The sequence below is a fragment of the Neovison vison genome, chromosome 5 (genome assembly GCF_020171115.1).
Source record: "Neovison vison isolate M4711 chromosome 5, ASM_NN_V1, whole genome shotgun sequence".
Classification (NCBI taxonomy): Eukaryota; Metazoa; Chordata; class Mammalia; order Carnivora; family Mustelidae; genus Neogale; species Neogale vison.
In genome coordinates, this window is record NC_058095.1 from 82348727 (window position 1) to 82365079 (window position 16353).

Genomic DNA, 16353 nt, shown 5'->3' on the forward strand with positions numbered 1-16353 from the left:
GAGCCATCTTCTACAGAACAGAGGTCTACACATGTGATTTTACTCAGAACATTTTACACAGTAAAGTGCATAGCTTCAACGCACTACAGTTAATTATTTGAAGGAATACTGTGGTGAAGTTTTTTTTTATATGTTAAACTATCAAACATGATTGTTAGTGGTCAATAAAGTGAGTATTTAAGAGCTGCACCTCAATGCCAATCTTATCACACAGGTTACAAGGAATTATTTTCATATCCTAAATCCATCACAAGCAATAATATGCCAACAGAGTTCATTATGGTAAGTAAAAGAACTGTCCTTCATCTCTTGGGTCTTTTCCTATCAAGTTTTAATGGTACTATCTGGACTTATTCCCTCCAAGACCAATAATAGAACACCCCTAGTCCTTCAGTTTTTGTATGTCAGTGGGGCTCTTTTGTTATTATTACAGTAATAATAATATATTGTATGGTGATTAATATATAACTAATATTATATATTAATATATAATATGAATGTTACTATAATATTAATATAATATTAATGAGATGGACTCATTTTAAAAATTAGAAATTAAGAAAGGTAGAAGGAAAAAAAATCATCCACAGTTCTACCACCTAAATATAACCAGCATAACAGTGTTAGAATGTTTTCCTCTATTCCTTTTTTTTTCTTTTTCTTAAAATGACACAAGCTGAGAATGACTAGTTGCCACCTCAGTCCAGGCCAGCAAACCCAGGAATACCATAAAAAAAATCAAAGAAGTCAACCAATAATATTATAGTTACTGTGTGATATGAAATAAATTAACAGGATATAAGCATAGTTGTTCCACAAATGTATAATTTTAATAAATATCTTTTCAGTGATGATATCTCCAAACCATCTTTGAGACATGCCTTAGTAAATGATTACAGTTAATGGTGGAATGAATAACCTTTCACTTCATTTCCTCCAGTCTGCTACACCTACCATGGGAAATACGGACTTCTGGAAAACACTCCGATATTTAAACCTACTGTACCCTTCTCAAGGCTTTCGGAGCATTCTCCTTATATCGGATGGGCACCTCCAGAATGAGAGTCTGACATTGCAGCTTGTGAAAAGAAATGTCCAGCACACGAGGCTGTTCTCCTGCGGTATCGGGTAAGTACAAGAGATCTAGTCACACAGTGAGCACTGTGGGGGGAAAAGGTAGCCTGTGGGTAGGTTTTCTCTGTTGGCCTACACGTGATTTTTAGAAGTTTTGAAGTTGCTGACAGTTTAGCATAGAGTTGCAGAGCTCTGGACAAGTTGTTTAACTTCTTAACTGTAAAATGAAGATGATAATGAAAATGTCATAGGTTTAATAGGTTTGCTCTGAGAATGTGATGAGTTCATATTTAAAAAGTAGTTAAGGGCGCCTGGGTGGCTCAGTGGGTTAAGCCGCTGCCTTCGGCTCGAGTCATGGTCTCAGAGTCCTGGGATCGAGTCCCGCATCGGGCTCTCTGCTCGGCGGAGAGCCTGCTTCCCTCTCTCTCTGCCTGCCTCTCCATCTACTTGTGATTTCTGTCTGTCAAAAAAAAAATAATAATAAAGTAGTTAAGTCCCAGCCCTACAGTAGGGTGAGAAAAATGTGGTGTAAGGAAGACCCACATACCGGCACTGCTTGGGGGAAAAAAAAAGTACTTAAGAACACCTGGCAAGCACCAAGTCAATGTTAGTTTTGTATAAAAATCCAGATTTCCAACCTATCCTGAGAAGCCTGAAGACCTGGCAATGCCAGGCACACACACTCCCCTGGCAGTTCCTGACCAGGGCTGAGGGCCACTGCTTTGGGCAAGCCCCCAACCAGACTCTTTGCTCCTTCATACCTTTCTGGTGGCTGGGCACATCTGCATTTACTAACCCTGTGATGGAAATAGGATCTTTCTCTTGGGAGGCTAGGCCCCCATGATTGTTGGAATGAACCCCCATCCCAGTTATAATTAGCTTTTTTTGGATTGAACCAAGGCATATGGTGTAAACATAAGGAAAGCACCAAACAGAAGGGGCCAGACTGTTGTTTGCAAAGAGCTGCCTGCACCCTCATCTCCCTGGACTTTCCCCCACATAGTCACCAGTCTGGCAAGTGACAACCAGGCCTCCCTATTCTGAGGCAGTGCATGGAGCAGGACCACCCCTCAACATGGGGGTAGGGGCGGAGGTGGGAGTGGTGGCTGTTGGTGTTTCCTGGGGTCACTGTGCTGTGCTAGGATGGAGTCCTCCTCAGGCCTCAGCTATGAACTACAGGAGCTGGGACCCTCCACACCCCTTGAGTGCCCTCTCTGCTGTACCCAAGCCAGACCTGCCTGCCCAGAGGGCTCTTTCCCTCTTTCTGCCCCTCCTCAGACACAGCTCCTAGTCGTCTTCTCTAATCTGAGGACCACAGACCAACCAGGAAACTTATCCACCCCACAGTAGACTCCCCAGGAATTGCTCCTAAATAGGCTTTACCTGATTAACTTGTAGACATGGGGTGGCTGGCCCTTCCCTGCTGCAGGGACATGTCCCCCTCCCTGCCTGAGCCAGTGCCCTGTTCTATCTTCCCGGACACAGCAACACCCCCCTTTCTCCCCTGACCAGGTATCAGAGGCTATGCCAGGGTTATGTCTCAGAGCTCATTGCAGAAGATACTGGACCCTGTTGATTCCTTCTTTGCTGAGAGCTAGTCATGAGACAGACACTCCTTGGTGCTGGACCACAGTGCTGTGTATAGGGAGATAGGCAGCAAGTAATCCAATAAGCTGAAAGGGGAGATGGGTTTTCCTAAGTGCCAGGAAGGAAATAAGGAGGGGCTGCTGTGATGGGGAAAATGGACATGAACCTTTTTGGGAAATGACGTGTGCTTTGACACGACCCAGCCTGAGGGAGCTGGAATTTTTACTGATTTTCTGTCAGGTTTTAGGATCTTTCTAAATGTTTCTGCCTCATTTTATAATGCTCATTTGTATTCACAAACTCTAGCAATATGGGAGTTGTCCAGTAGAGACTCTTCATCCTGCATGTTGTCACAAACTGTCCTCTGAGCTCCACACAATAGGAGCAAAAAAAGATTCCAAGAAGCCTCAGTTGCCGATGACTTCGATAAAATACAAATAAACTACAGCTTAGGGGAATTATCTAATTGGTTTATAATCACCACCAATTTTGAAGACTAAAGACAAATCCAATCAATAGGCTAAGAAATAGTTCAGAAATAATTTTCTTAAGCTCTTTTCCTGAAAAGTAATCATGTCTTTACTATTTCAGGAGGAACCTCCCTAAGGTTAATAGTTTTTGAATTATTATTGAGAGAAATTCAATAGGACGCTGCCATTGAAGTAGCAAAGCTTATCTTTGCTAGAAAGAGATTTCTTTATCTCTTTTGCTGTCTAGAGATACACATCATATTTTAAGATGTAGACTTTATTAACACTTCCAATGCTTGGCCTTTGAGATCAAATTTAGGTAAATGACACTTATTGAAAGGAGGTTGATGTTTTTGTCAGTATTCTGATAAACTTTTTGAAGGTTTTTCGGAATCATCTACTCCCTTCCTTGGTAAAACAGGAATCAAGAATTTCTGCTCTTCTTTTTTTTCTATTGTGAAAAATAAGTAAGTTCTCTGATACGTGGGAGCTTAAGTTACCCAAACCTTCAGATGTTCCTACTGTCCTTCCTGAGTTTCATCTCTTTAACCTCAACTACAGAGACTAATTCTTCTGCACGCAGTATCTCTTCTACTGAGTTTCGAGCTATGTCAACATTGTTAACTACATGAAATTCAAAATGTGTCTAAAATTTCTTGAAAATTAAAACATGTAACCTGTGATCAGTTCTACAGCAAATCGCCATATCTTAAGGACTTTGTCCCAGTACGGTGCTGGAGTATTTGAGTATTTTAACTCAAAATCCAAACATAGTTGGAAAAAACAGGTATGTTTTTCAAACATCTTATTTCTAGTTTTATGCTTAAACATATGGAAATATTATCGTCTTGCAAATCTAATGATAGTAACTTCTGTGTTTTCATTCATGGAAAGGGGACTTAGGAAAATGACAAAATTACTGAAAGCAATTACTTAGTTAATGTCCGTCTGACACCTAGCAGGAACGCATTCTCCTTAATTGGCTCATTCTCCTAGCTAATAGCTTTATTTCTTCTTCATAAAGTGTCATGGAGGTGTTTTTATCAAAAGTGACTTAAGTATTATACATGTTTTGCTGGATTAATATGCTATTTTGGCAAAATATACATAAACTTCACCATTTTAACCATTCATAAGTGGCATTCAGTGGCATTAAGGTACACTAGGGGTGCCTGGGTGGCTCAGTCAGTTTGGTGTCTGCCTTTGGCTGGGATCCGAAGATCCCAGGGTCCTGGAATCAAGCCCTGCATTGGGCTCCCTGCTTGGCAGGGAGTCTGCTTCTCTCTCTCTCCCTCTGCTCCTACCTCCTACTTGTGCTCTCTCTCCACTCTTTCTCTCTGTCTCAAGTAAATGAATAAAATCTTTAAAAATAATAATATATAAAGGCACATTCACAATGTTGTACAGCCATCACCACCATCCATCTCCAGAACTTTTCATCATCCTGAACAGAAACTCTACTCATTAAACACTCCCCTTTCTACCCTCCCCCAGTCCCTGGTAACTACCATTCTACTTTCTGTCTCTATGAATTTGACTACTTTAGATACTTCATGAAAGCAGAATCATACAATATGTGTACTTTTGTGCCTGTCTTGTTTCATTTGGTATGTTTTCAAGGTCTATCCATGTTGTGGCATGTGTCAGAATTTTCTTTCTCTTTAAAGGCTAAATAATATTTCATTGTGTTCACATACCACATTTTGTTTATCCATTTGTTTGTTGATAGATATTTGGGTTGTTTCTACCTTTTAGTGGTTGTGAATTATGCTGCTTTGAGTATTGCCATATAAACAAGTGTTCAGGTCTGATTTCAGTTATTTTAGGTATATAACAGAAGTTAAATTTCTGGACCATATGGTAATTCTGTGTTTTGTTTTTTAGAAATTGTTATACTCTTGCTCACAGTGGCTACACCATTTTACATTCCCATAAGCAATGTACTAGGATTCCAATTTTTCTACATAATTGATAGCACTTGTTGTTTTCTGGTTTTGGTTTTTGTTTTAGAATAACCATCCTAGGGTGTGACATTGTATTCCATTGGTGTTCGGAGTTGCATTTTCCTAATGACTAGTAATATTGACTATCTTTTCATGTGTTCAGTGGCCATATTTTCTTTGGAGAAATGTCTATTCAAGTCCTTTGTAAGATTAATTTTTATAACTAGCAACTACTCCTTGCCAGAGTTGTTTATTAGTAGTTAAGTAATGGAATAATTTGGGAATGTCTTACGTATTTAAATTATGTGCTAATGCTATTATTAAGAATTCTATTGAAAATCTTTTTGAAAATGTACCCTGAGCAGGAAGGAGAAAAACAAAACCAAAGTAGCACAAATCCCGAGAGAGAGAATATAAAATTATTTTAAGTGTTAAGTAACTATTTTCTGGATGTAACATTGAAAGAGAAATAATTCATCTCTTATAAATAGATAGAAGACCAAATGGCTAGGTTACATTCTCCAAGTTGTCACTCTGTCTCCATCAAATGGCAGCAGCTAAGTACAGATGCGCCTGAGCCTCTCCAGGCTCCAGCCCAGGTGCAGTCCTTGTTCCACAACGAGCGACTCCTTGTCTATGGATTTATTCCTCATTGTACACAGGTAAGGAAGCACACAGCTCATTCTACTATGGGAAGAGCAATGTATGTTGCCAACAATTTTCTTTTTCTTTTCTTTCTTCCCCCTCCTTGTATCATAACATGCTGGCAAATTTTCTCCTACTGGAAACTGAATGGGTAGTTAACTAGGGATACTGGGGAGCCTTTCCATTAAAAGGAAAGAGAAAATCATGGTGAAACTAAGACTCTATGGAATGAGAAATTAATAAGGGATTCCACCCTCCTCCCCCATTTCAGGCAACTCTATGTGCATTGATTCAAGAGAAAGAATTTTCTACAATAGTATCAACTAGTGAACTTCAGAAGACAACTGGAACTGTAAGATTAAAAACTTTAACTATGAACTCACTCTTTGAAAGTTGTAATAAATTTATATTTTCATACCTTTGTTGTCTTGTTTTTCTATTTTTGACCCTTCAGTGCACAGTATGATATGGGGAACCGTTGTCTGTACAAACGAGAACACTTTCCTTCAGTTTCTGATGCAGCAGCTCTTTTTCTGGGGTTCTTGAGTCTAGGTGTATCCATATGGGCATCAGTGGATATGACTAACTGCAGTTAAATTTGGTATTTTATACAGGAACACTTTTTAAGGAGGTTCTCAAAGTTGTTCATGACGTGATAAAAATTAAGCACCACAGATCAACCTGTGTTATTTTGAAATATGAAGTGTAACAGTACTGGACTGAGAGTAAACATATATTGAGAATGTGTTTGTTTTTTCTACTTTCAGAGTAAAGCAAATAAATTATCACCAGAAAGTTTGTAGTATTTGCATTAGTACTTAATCTATTAGATTCAGACCTGGAAAATGCCTTACCTATATATACTATATATATGTAGCTTTATTCATAGGAGTGTTTATTTGCCTAACCAGGTAAACTACTTCCAAGACATTGCAGATATTTTGTATGTATGTATGTATGTATTTATTTATTTGACAGAGAGAGATCACAAGCAGGCAGAGAGGCAGGCAGAGAGAGAGAGGAGGAAGCAGGCTCCCGGCTGAGCAGAGAGCCCGATGCGGGGCTCGATCCCAGGACCCTGCGATCATGACCTGAGCCAAAGGCAGCAGCTTAACCCACTGAGCCACCCAGGCGCCCCGATATTTTGTCTTTTTTAAAAAATAAAATATAGCTTACTTTTTAGCCCTGAATCAATTATTATAACTTACTGTTTGCCTGTGATATATGTATAGAACTTAAGGGAATCTCCCTATTTTTTTAAAAAAATGAATCTAAGGGGGGAATTAATAATTAAAAGGGTTTTACATGGAAAGAGGTCACTTTCCATAAAATTGAAGTTTTTATAGTTGTACTTATTCTGTGAATTATGGCCTTATTGATAACAAAATTACAAGAGTTGGAATTATCATTGTAAGCAAACATTGCTATTAAAATCAGCTGTGTTTCTTAGTTATTGGAAAGGAAGGGGGCAGTCCTTCACCTTGCACTTCCCAGGGCACATTTTGCCACCCCTGCCCTTCAGAGTGGAGGTTAAGCATCACAGCACTAAGCGGACTTCTTCCTACAGTAGAAGAACAGTTTAAAATTTTAGAAATAAATTGAATTAACAAAATGCCCTTTTATAGAAGAGACAAAACTGCAGGCATAGAAAACAGTTGTGTGGGTGCCAGGGTCTTGAGGTGACAGCAAGGACCATGAGGAGTGCCCTTCACTTTTGAAATTGAAGGAACTATTCTGTATCTTTATTTCAGTGATAGTCACACAACTATATACATTTGTTACAATTCATCAAACTGTACACTTAAAAGGGGTGAATTTTATTGTGTGTACTATTATACCTCAATTTTAAAAGTGGTTTTCTAAGTTAAGACTTTAATGAGAAGCCATCTGAATCATTTTTTCCCCTTTGCTGCTTAAACACAGATGATCCACAAGCTGACAGCACGAGCTCTGATCCGAGATTATGAAGACGGCATTCTCCACGAAAATGAAACGAACCATGAGGTTTGCTCTTTTCATTGTTCTCCATCCTTCTTAAATTGATCTATCCATGGAACTGTAAAGTGAGGATAGCTGAATGGAGAGACATGTGGTATAGTGGCAGTCATCATTGTATCTGTATTTTCTGCACCTGGGGTGCAGGGCACTCAGTAAATGTTTGTTGAATGAATTAATGAAAGAACAGATGTCATTGGTTTCCTAAGAATTCTCTGGTCATTTTCCTCATCAAGAGGAGGTTAGAGGAGGGCTCAGAGAATGTTTGGTAAGCTCCTGTCATAAATATCACCTAAGATCTTATATACTATACGCGTTGGTATTCTCATCTTAGTGATGAAGCAGCCCAGGTGCAAGACAGGTAGGTGACCAGCCTAAAGACACACAGTGGAGCCAAAGCCCACCCTGTGCCTTCTTCACTGACCTGATGAGGCCTCCAACAGGGGGTCCCACTAAGCCAGCCCACCTGATGACCTGGTCCCTTGGTAGCTGTGAACTTAAATGAGCTTAGGAGAAGTGGTGCTCAATGCCCTCCCAAAAAGAAGGAACCAGAGGACCTCCCCTGGCTGTTAATGCAGTCATGGCAGGTAATAGATGGCCTTGTGTTTTCACTGTACTCCCTTGCTGCCCTTAGATTAGCAGCGTTGTGTTCTGTTTTACTTAAGACCTTTTTGGGTTTGGTTTTGTTTTTTAGATTTTATTTATTTATTTATTTATTTATTTGAGGAAGAGAGAGAGAGAGATCACGAATAGGGGGAAGGGTAGAGGGAGAAGCAGACACCATGCCAAGCAGGGAGCCTGATGTGGGACTCAATCCCAGGACCCTGGATCCATGACCTGGGCTGAAGCCAAGACTCTTAACCAATTGAGGCACCCAGGTGCCCTCCTTAAGGCCTTTTTTATCTGTGTGGGCAACTGACCAGCCCTTCCACCAAATAGTCCTGAAAAAGTCACTCTACATCTCCACACCTTGGATTCCCCATCTTTAAAATGGGAGGAAGAGACTGTTAAAAAATGCAGAAACCCCTCACACTTGAGAGTGAGAGTTCTTTGTAGTCATAAAGAACTATATAAATATGAATTATTTTTCTATGACTTAACAGTCACTTGATCCTATTTTTCAGAGAATGTTAAGTCATCTACTGTAGACATTTAGACAGGGCCATTGACTCAATTTTATTTGAAATACTAATTATAAAATGGTTTATTTTGTAGAAAAATACATTTGTTGGTTATTTAATACTTGTTTTATTGGTCATACATATCTAAACAGTGAAAAATAAAATAAGACATGACTTCATCTGATTCTATTTTAGATGAAGAAGCAAATCCTAAAATCTCTGATTATTAAACTCAGTAAAGAAAACTGTCTCATAACGCAGTTTACAAGCTTTGTTGCAGTTGAGAAGAGGGTATGTATTGTTAATTCATGGTTATTTCATTTGTATTTACATATTAAGAAAATTACTCTTGCTCTGACTGTTACTGACAATATCCACATTCATGGCTTATGAAGAGCAGGGAGGGGAGGGGCAGGGAGGACCATGAAACCAGAGCCTCACATTCACGAAGGGCTCATTATAATTTCTCTAAATGAGTCACATATGTTATGTTTTTGATGTTATAAGTTATTACTTAGTTATATGTGTATTTATGAGATACACTATAATTTTACTACATTTGGGCATTTCTCATCTTTTATTAACGCAAGACCCTCAAAAAACAGAAAGGGCTTGAGCTTCCCTCATCCTCTGCGAGGCCTTTTCTTTTTCGTAAGTTTAAGAAGAAAAGAGGAAAAGACCACAGAAGGCACTTACCACAGACCCCACACCCAGCTCAAGAGAGAGGAAAGCCACTCAACTGAGCATAATTTTCTTTTTAGACTCTTTCTCCCTCCCTTGTGGCCCAGAACAATCTAATCTGACACCCATACATATTTCAAACTAAGGATTCACCAGGCTTTAGAATGAATAGTAATCATTTAATTTGATAATGTCTGTTTTGTTTTTACCTAATTTTAATTCAATATAGGATGGTAAGGAGTTGCCTTCTCCTAATATTCCTAATATTTGGGAACTTATTGCCAAAGAAGATGTTGATTTTCTACCATACATGAGCTGGCAGGAGGAGCAACCAGATACCAGTACGGCACAAGTAAGGGTTAATTACCAAATCAATTAATATTGTGTTTTCATATTTGTATGATTGTGAGGGGAGCCCTTTGCTTCAAATAGCACACTTATTGCTTGAATTTGCAGAAACTGTTGTCGCCCTCAAAATGGAAAATATTTGCACATTTATAAATAAGCTGTCATATGACTGAGAGAGTCACCATACATAAATGTAGCTGTAAAATACCAAAGGGGAATAACTGTGATTTTACTTCATTCATAGACAAATAAACTGTCATACAAGAAACTAAAGTCACTTACTCTAAGTAATTAATAGTTCATCATGAAAGTAGTGAGAAAAGTCCTATCTGATCATCTAAATTCACCACTAATAATTCTTAAAGTTTATAACATGTTATATTGTGGCCTTTGTGACCAGAAATAGAATTGGAAAATGTGATTCGCATAGAAACTGAAAGGCATATTCAAAACCAAAAGAACAAAACAGTGCTAATAAAACCCTTAGGTATCTGGGTTAGCAGAATAAAATTGCCAAAATAAAGAAATTTAGAATCTAAGGAAAAATTTTGAGAGGAATTTTGGGAGAATGTAATATATGCAACATTTATTTACTTTGATCCACTTTGAAGTTACTGTGTCAGTTAAGAATATAAAAACACATTAGATATCCTTTGCTTACTTTGTTCAAAAATCATGATCTGAGATGGTAAATAACAACACAGCAACAACCAAACAAAACCATAAATGTTTCCTCAAATCCTTCATTCAGAATTTTTGTTTTATCTTACAGTTGTCTTTAAAGAAAGGAGAGAGGGATAATAACTTTTGAAAATCCTGATTTAACTCTTTTTCTGAGTTCACTTCTCTAGTCACGTAGGTCACACTAGAGAAGTTGTAGCCTCCACAGAACAGATGGGTAGTGGCAGGGCTGGGGAAATGACTGTGTCCCAACTGGCAGATAAAGAGGTAGGCAGCCTTTGGTGCACCTTCCCTATTGTTGCAGGTCCCTCCTCTTTTGGCTAAAGCAAATTCCAGGAGATATAAAGAGCTGCACCTTTACTCTCCCTGCTCATTTTTTACTCTTCCCCTTTTGGGAGTCAACCATTGAAGACTAGGACATTCCAAAACAACTCCTATATGGGGATAATTAAAAAATTATTGCCCATACCCAAGGAAAGGCTCAGAAGAGACGTAAGAGGACATTAAGTTTATACTTCAGGTTGATCCTCACCACAGAGACAGCCTGCAACAATTAAGAAAGGAAAAAGAATAACAAAAATACAACAAACACTGGGGAAGAGAGAGAATCTCATATCCAAATTTACCACATTTATTAGATTCAGATACTCAGTGTTCAAGGGAGAAAAATCACAAAGGATACAAAAAAAAAAATAGGGAAGTATGACCCCCTCCAAAATTGAAACAACTGGAAACTGTCCCTGAAAAAGACAAAGTGGCAGATATATTAGACAAAGACTTTAACACAGTGATCTAAAAGGTGCTCAGAGAACTAGAGGAATATGAGGAGAAAGTCAAGAAAATGATGAATGGATGAAATGGAAATATCAGTAAAGAGACAGAAGAGTTAAAAAGAAACCAAAAAGAAATTCTGGAGCTAAAAAGTACAATACCTGAAATGAAAAATTCACTAGAGGGATTCAAAGGCAGATTTGAGCAGGCAGAAGAAAGAAGCAATGAACGTGAACTTTTTCTGCTTCTTCATGTCAGTATTATTATTAAAGTGTCAGTGTTACCCAAAGCAATCTATAGATTCAATGCAATCTCTATCAAAAGCTCAGCAATGTTATTGAAGAAACAGAAAAATCGGGCCTCCCTGGGTGGCCCGGTCATGAAGCGTCTGCCTTCAGCCCAGGTCGTGGTCCCAGAGTCCTGGAATCGAGCCCCACATCCCGCTCCCTGCTCAGCAGGGAGCCTGCTTCTCCCTCTCCCATTCCCCCTGCTTGTGTTCACTCTCTTGCTGTGTCTTTCTCTGTCAAATAAATAGATAAAATCTTTTAAATCTTTTTTTAAAAGATTTTATCTATTTATTTGACACAGAGTGATCACAAGTAGACAGAGAGGCAGGCAGAGAGAGAGAGAGGGAAGCAGGCTCCCTGCTGAGCAGAGAGCCTGATGAGGGACTAGATCCCAGGACCCTGAAATCACAACCTGAGCTGAAGGCAGCGGCTTAACCCACTGAGCCACCCAGGTGCACAATAAATAAAATCTTAAAAAAGAAAAAAAGAAAGAAAGAAAGAAAAAAAGAAATAGAAAAATCCACCGTGGAATTCATATGGAATCTCAAGGTACTCCAAAATAGCCAAACAATCTTGAAAAAGAACAAAACTGGAGGGCTCACACTCACTGATTTCAAAATTTACTCCAATGATAAGTAATAAAAGCAGTGTGATGCTCGTATAAAGACAGACTTTTATAAACCAATAGAATAGAATAGTGAGTCCAGAAATAACCCCTAGTGTATATGGTCAAGTGATTTTTGACAAACGTACCAAGATTATTCATTGGGGAAAGCATAAATGGTGCTGGAAATACTGGAAATCCACATGCAAAAGAATGATGTTGTATCCTTACCTAATATCATATACAGAAATTAACTCAAAATGAATCTATGACCTATATATAAGGCCTTAAACAATATAACTCCTAAAAGAAACATAGGACAAATCTTCACCCTTTAGGTTTAACAGTAATCTGTCAGGATGTGATATCAAAGGCATAAGTAACAAAAGAAAAAAAATAAATAAAGGAATCAGACTTCATGAAAATTTAGAAAAATTTTGTACATCAAAAAACACTATCCACAGAATAAAAAGATAACCCACAGAATGGAAGAAAATCTTTGGCAGAGATATACATGATAAGGGATTAATATCCAAAATGTATAGAACTCCTAAAACTCAAAAACAACAAAGCAACCCAATTCAAAAATAGGGTAAGGGGGTAGGCTCAATCAGTTGGGCGTCTTGACTCTTGGTTTTGACTCCAGTCATGATCTCATGTGTTGTGAGATCAAATCCTATGTCAGGCGCCATGCTAAGCAGGGAGTCCACTTGAAGATTCTTTCCCTCTGCCTCTTCCCCACTCTCTGTCTCTCTTAAATGAATAAATAAATCTTTAAAAACATTTTTAAGGGGCATCTGGGTGCCTCAGTGGGTTAAAGCCTCTGCCTTTGGCTCAGGTCATGATCTCAGGGTCCTGGGATCGAGCCTCATATCTGGCTCTCTGCTCTACGGAGAGCCTGTTTCCTCCTCTCTCTCTCTGCCTGCCCCTCTGTCTACTTGTGATCTCTATCTGTCAAATAAATAAATAAAATCTTTAAAAAAAAATAAAAACATTTTTAAAAATAGAGCACAGGTCTTGAGTAGACATTTCTACAAAGAAGATATGTGAATGGTCAGTAAGCACAGGAAAAGAAAAGATGTTCAATAGCAATACTGGTCTTCCTCAAGAAGGAAGAAAATCTCGGGGCGCCTGGGTGGCTCAGTGGGTTAAGCCGCTGCCTTCGGCTCAGATCATGATCTCAGGCTCCTGGGATCGAGCCCCGCATCGGGCTCTCTGCTCAGCAGGGAGCCTGCTTCCTCCTCTCTCTCTGTCTGCCTCTCTGCCTACTTGTGATCTCTCTCTGTCAAATAAATAAAATAAATAAAATCTTTAAAAAAAAAAAAAGAAGGAAGAAAATCTCAAATTCACAACCTAAACTTACACCTAAAGAAGCTGGGAAAGGAACAGCAAACAGCCTAAATCCAACAGGAAAAGGAAAATGAAGGCGTATGTTCAAAGATTTCTGCATAAGTACTCATTGTGGCTTTTATTTGTAGTAGCCAGAAGTTGGAAACAACCATCAGGAAATGAATAAGCAAACTGTGATATAGCCCTATGATGGATACATGCAACCTCATGTATCAGGACAGTTATGCTGAGTAGAAGTGAAACACAGAAGAATAGAAATTGTATGATTCCATTGATACAAAATACAGTAAACCAAAATAAAGTTATTGAAATAAATAGTGGTTGCCTGGGAACTGCGAGGGGAGGAATGAGATGGATTACAAAAGGGCACAGGAATATCTTGAGAGTGATGGTTATGTTCATTCTCTTCACTGTGATAATGGCTTCATGATGTATACTTATGTCAGAACTCACCAAATTATATACTTTATTTTTTTAAAGATTTTATTTATTTGACAGAGAGACAGAGGACAAGTAGGCAGAGCAGCAGGCAGAGGAAGAGGGAGAAGCAGGCTCTCTGCTGAGCAAGGAGCCCAATGTCGGGCTTGATCACAAGACCCCAGGATCATGACCTGAACCAAAGGCAGCTGCTTAGCCAACTGAGCCACCTACGTGTCCCTTATTATTTTTTTAATTAAACTCTACCCTCAGTGTAGGGATCCAACTCACGACCCTGAGATCAGGAATCACATGCTGTACTGACTGAGCCAACTAGGTACCCCTCAAATTATGCATTTAAAATGTGCAGTTTATTGCACATCAATTATACCTAAGAAAATCTATTCTGAAAATTTTAATTAACTCTAGCCAAACTTCCCTCTTTGTAGGTTATGTCAATTCACACTCCCATTGGTAGCATGTGAGAGTCTTATTCTGTCCGTCTTTAACCCAGCTTATCATTCAAATGTTTGATCTTTGCAAATTGGGCAGATGAGAAATGCATTAATGATATTTTAATTTTCATTTTTTTATGATGAAGATAGCATGTTTTCATATTCTTAAGAGCTCTAGGTATGTTCTTTTCTATGTGTTATCTATTAATTTTTTTTACCTTTATTATTGTGATGTTAGTCATTCTTTTCTTTTCTTTTCCCTTATTTTCTTAACAGATTTTATTTATTTGACAGAGAGAGAGAGAGAGCGCACAAGCAGGGGGAAACGGCAGGCAGAGGGAGAGGGAGAATGAGAGGGAGAAGCAGGCTTCCCTGCAGAGCAAGGAGCCTGATGTGTGGCTCCATCCCAGGACCCTGGGATCTTGACCTTAGCCAAAGGCAGTCACTTAATCAACAACTGAGCCTCCCGGGCGCCCTAGTCATTTTCTTATTTATTTCAGGAAAAATATGTATTAGGAAAATAAGCTGTTTTTACTTTGAGCTGCACAGATATGTATCCCAGTTTGCTATTTGTATTTGATGTCATTCATCATCTTTTTGTCATGAAGATTTCTTAATTCAGGCAAATTTTTTTTATCTCTGGGTTTCTTGTTTTTGTTTTATATTGTTTTATTTTATTATCATTCTTAGAAATATCTTTCCTATCCAGAGGCTATGCTTCCTAAAGGTTTCTTATTTTTTTAAATAGTTTTATGGTTTCTTGTTTACGTTTAATTTTTCATCCAGTTGGAATCTATCCTGGTATAAGATAGGAAGTATGGAACTAACTTTATTCATTTCCAGATAGCTACCCACTTTCCCCAACACAGTTATTAGAAAATTCTTTTTCCTCCCATTGACTTAAAATGTCATCTTTGTCATCTATTAAATTTCCATGTGTTTTAGGATCTATTGCTGGACCATCTATTTTGTTCCACTGATGTGTCTAATTATTGCAATTTTATAAAATACTTTAATATCTAACAGGTCTAGTCTACCACTATTACTTTCTTTTTCCATTTGTTTATCTAATTAAGAGAAACTTACCCAGAAAAACATTGTTTTTAAATATTATTTTCAAATATGTGTTTTGTAATATGTTCTGCAGTGTAATTATTTAAATGTATACTGGAAATGACTGAGTTGGGAAAGAACTACTCTTTTTTAAAAATAGCTGATTTTTAAAAATAGTAATAAGATAAAATACCTGATTTACATTGGTAAAATTATAGGCTAATTTTTTTTATATTTTTAAAAGATTTTATTTATTTATTTGACAGACAGAAATCACAAGTAGGCAGAGAGGCAGGCAGAGAGAGAGGGAAGCAGACTCCCTGCTGAGCAGAGAGCTTGACACAGGGCTTGATCCCAGGACCCTGAGATCATGACCTGTGCCGAAAGGCAGAGGCTTTAACCCAATGAGCCACCTAGGCACCCCTAATTATTTTTTTAAAAATTTTACTTTTAAGCTGTCCCAACATAGGGCTCAGATTTATAACTCTGTGATCAAGAGTCACATACTCTACCCACTGAGCCAGCCAGGTGCTGTCAGGCTACTTACTTCTAAAATATCTCAAAGACTTATAATTCATATAAAACTGGATTTTATTTACTTGCAACTTTTTAAGATAAAGCTTTTGAAATTTTCTATCAGTTGTCTCATTTCCTTAATATTGCTGTAAAGTGGAATAAAAGACTAGAATAATTTATTTCAAATTATCAGCTTATTTTAGGGCTAATTTACACACTATGATACTGCTAATTATAAAATTTTGGACAAGACACTTCTGTGGCCCTGTGTTTCCTCTTGCATCAAATGAGGGGTATTAGAAGTTTCAACATGCTAAGAACAAAGAGAAACTAAGAACTTTGATGTGTTTATTAC

The 16353-nt window shown here is 38.1% G+C and overlaps 1 protein-coding gene across 1 annotated transcript in view; it reads left to right on the forward strand.

Annotated features, from left to right (window-relative positions):
* PARP4 (poly(ADP-ribose) polymerase family member 4) overlaps positions 1-16353 on the forward strand; it is a 133642-nt gene that overhangs the window by 92477 nt on the left and 24812 nt on the right. Inside the window, 8 exon segments of the mRNA XM_044249370.1 lie at positions 215-282; positions 941-1128; positions 3819-3918; positions 5566-5736; positions 5991-6071; positions 7643-7723; positions 9031-9126; positions 9746-9868. Coding sequence (XP_044105305.1) covers positions 215-282; positions 941-1128; positions 3819-3918; positions 5566-5736; positions 5991-6071; positions 7643-7723; positions 9031-9126; positions 9746-9868 — 908 coding nt within the window.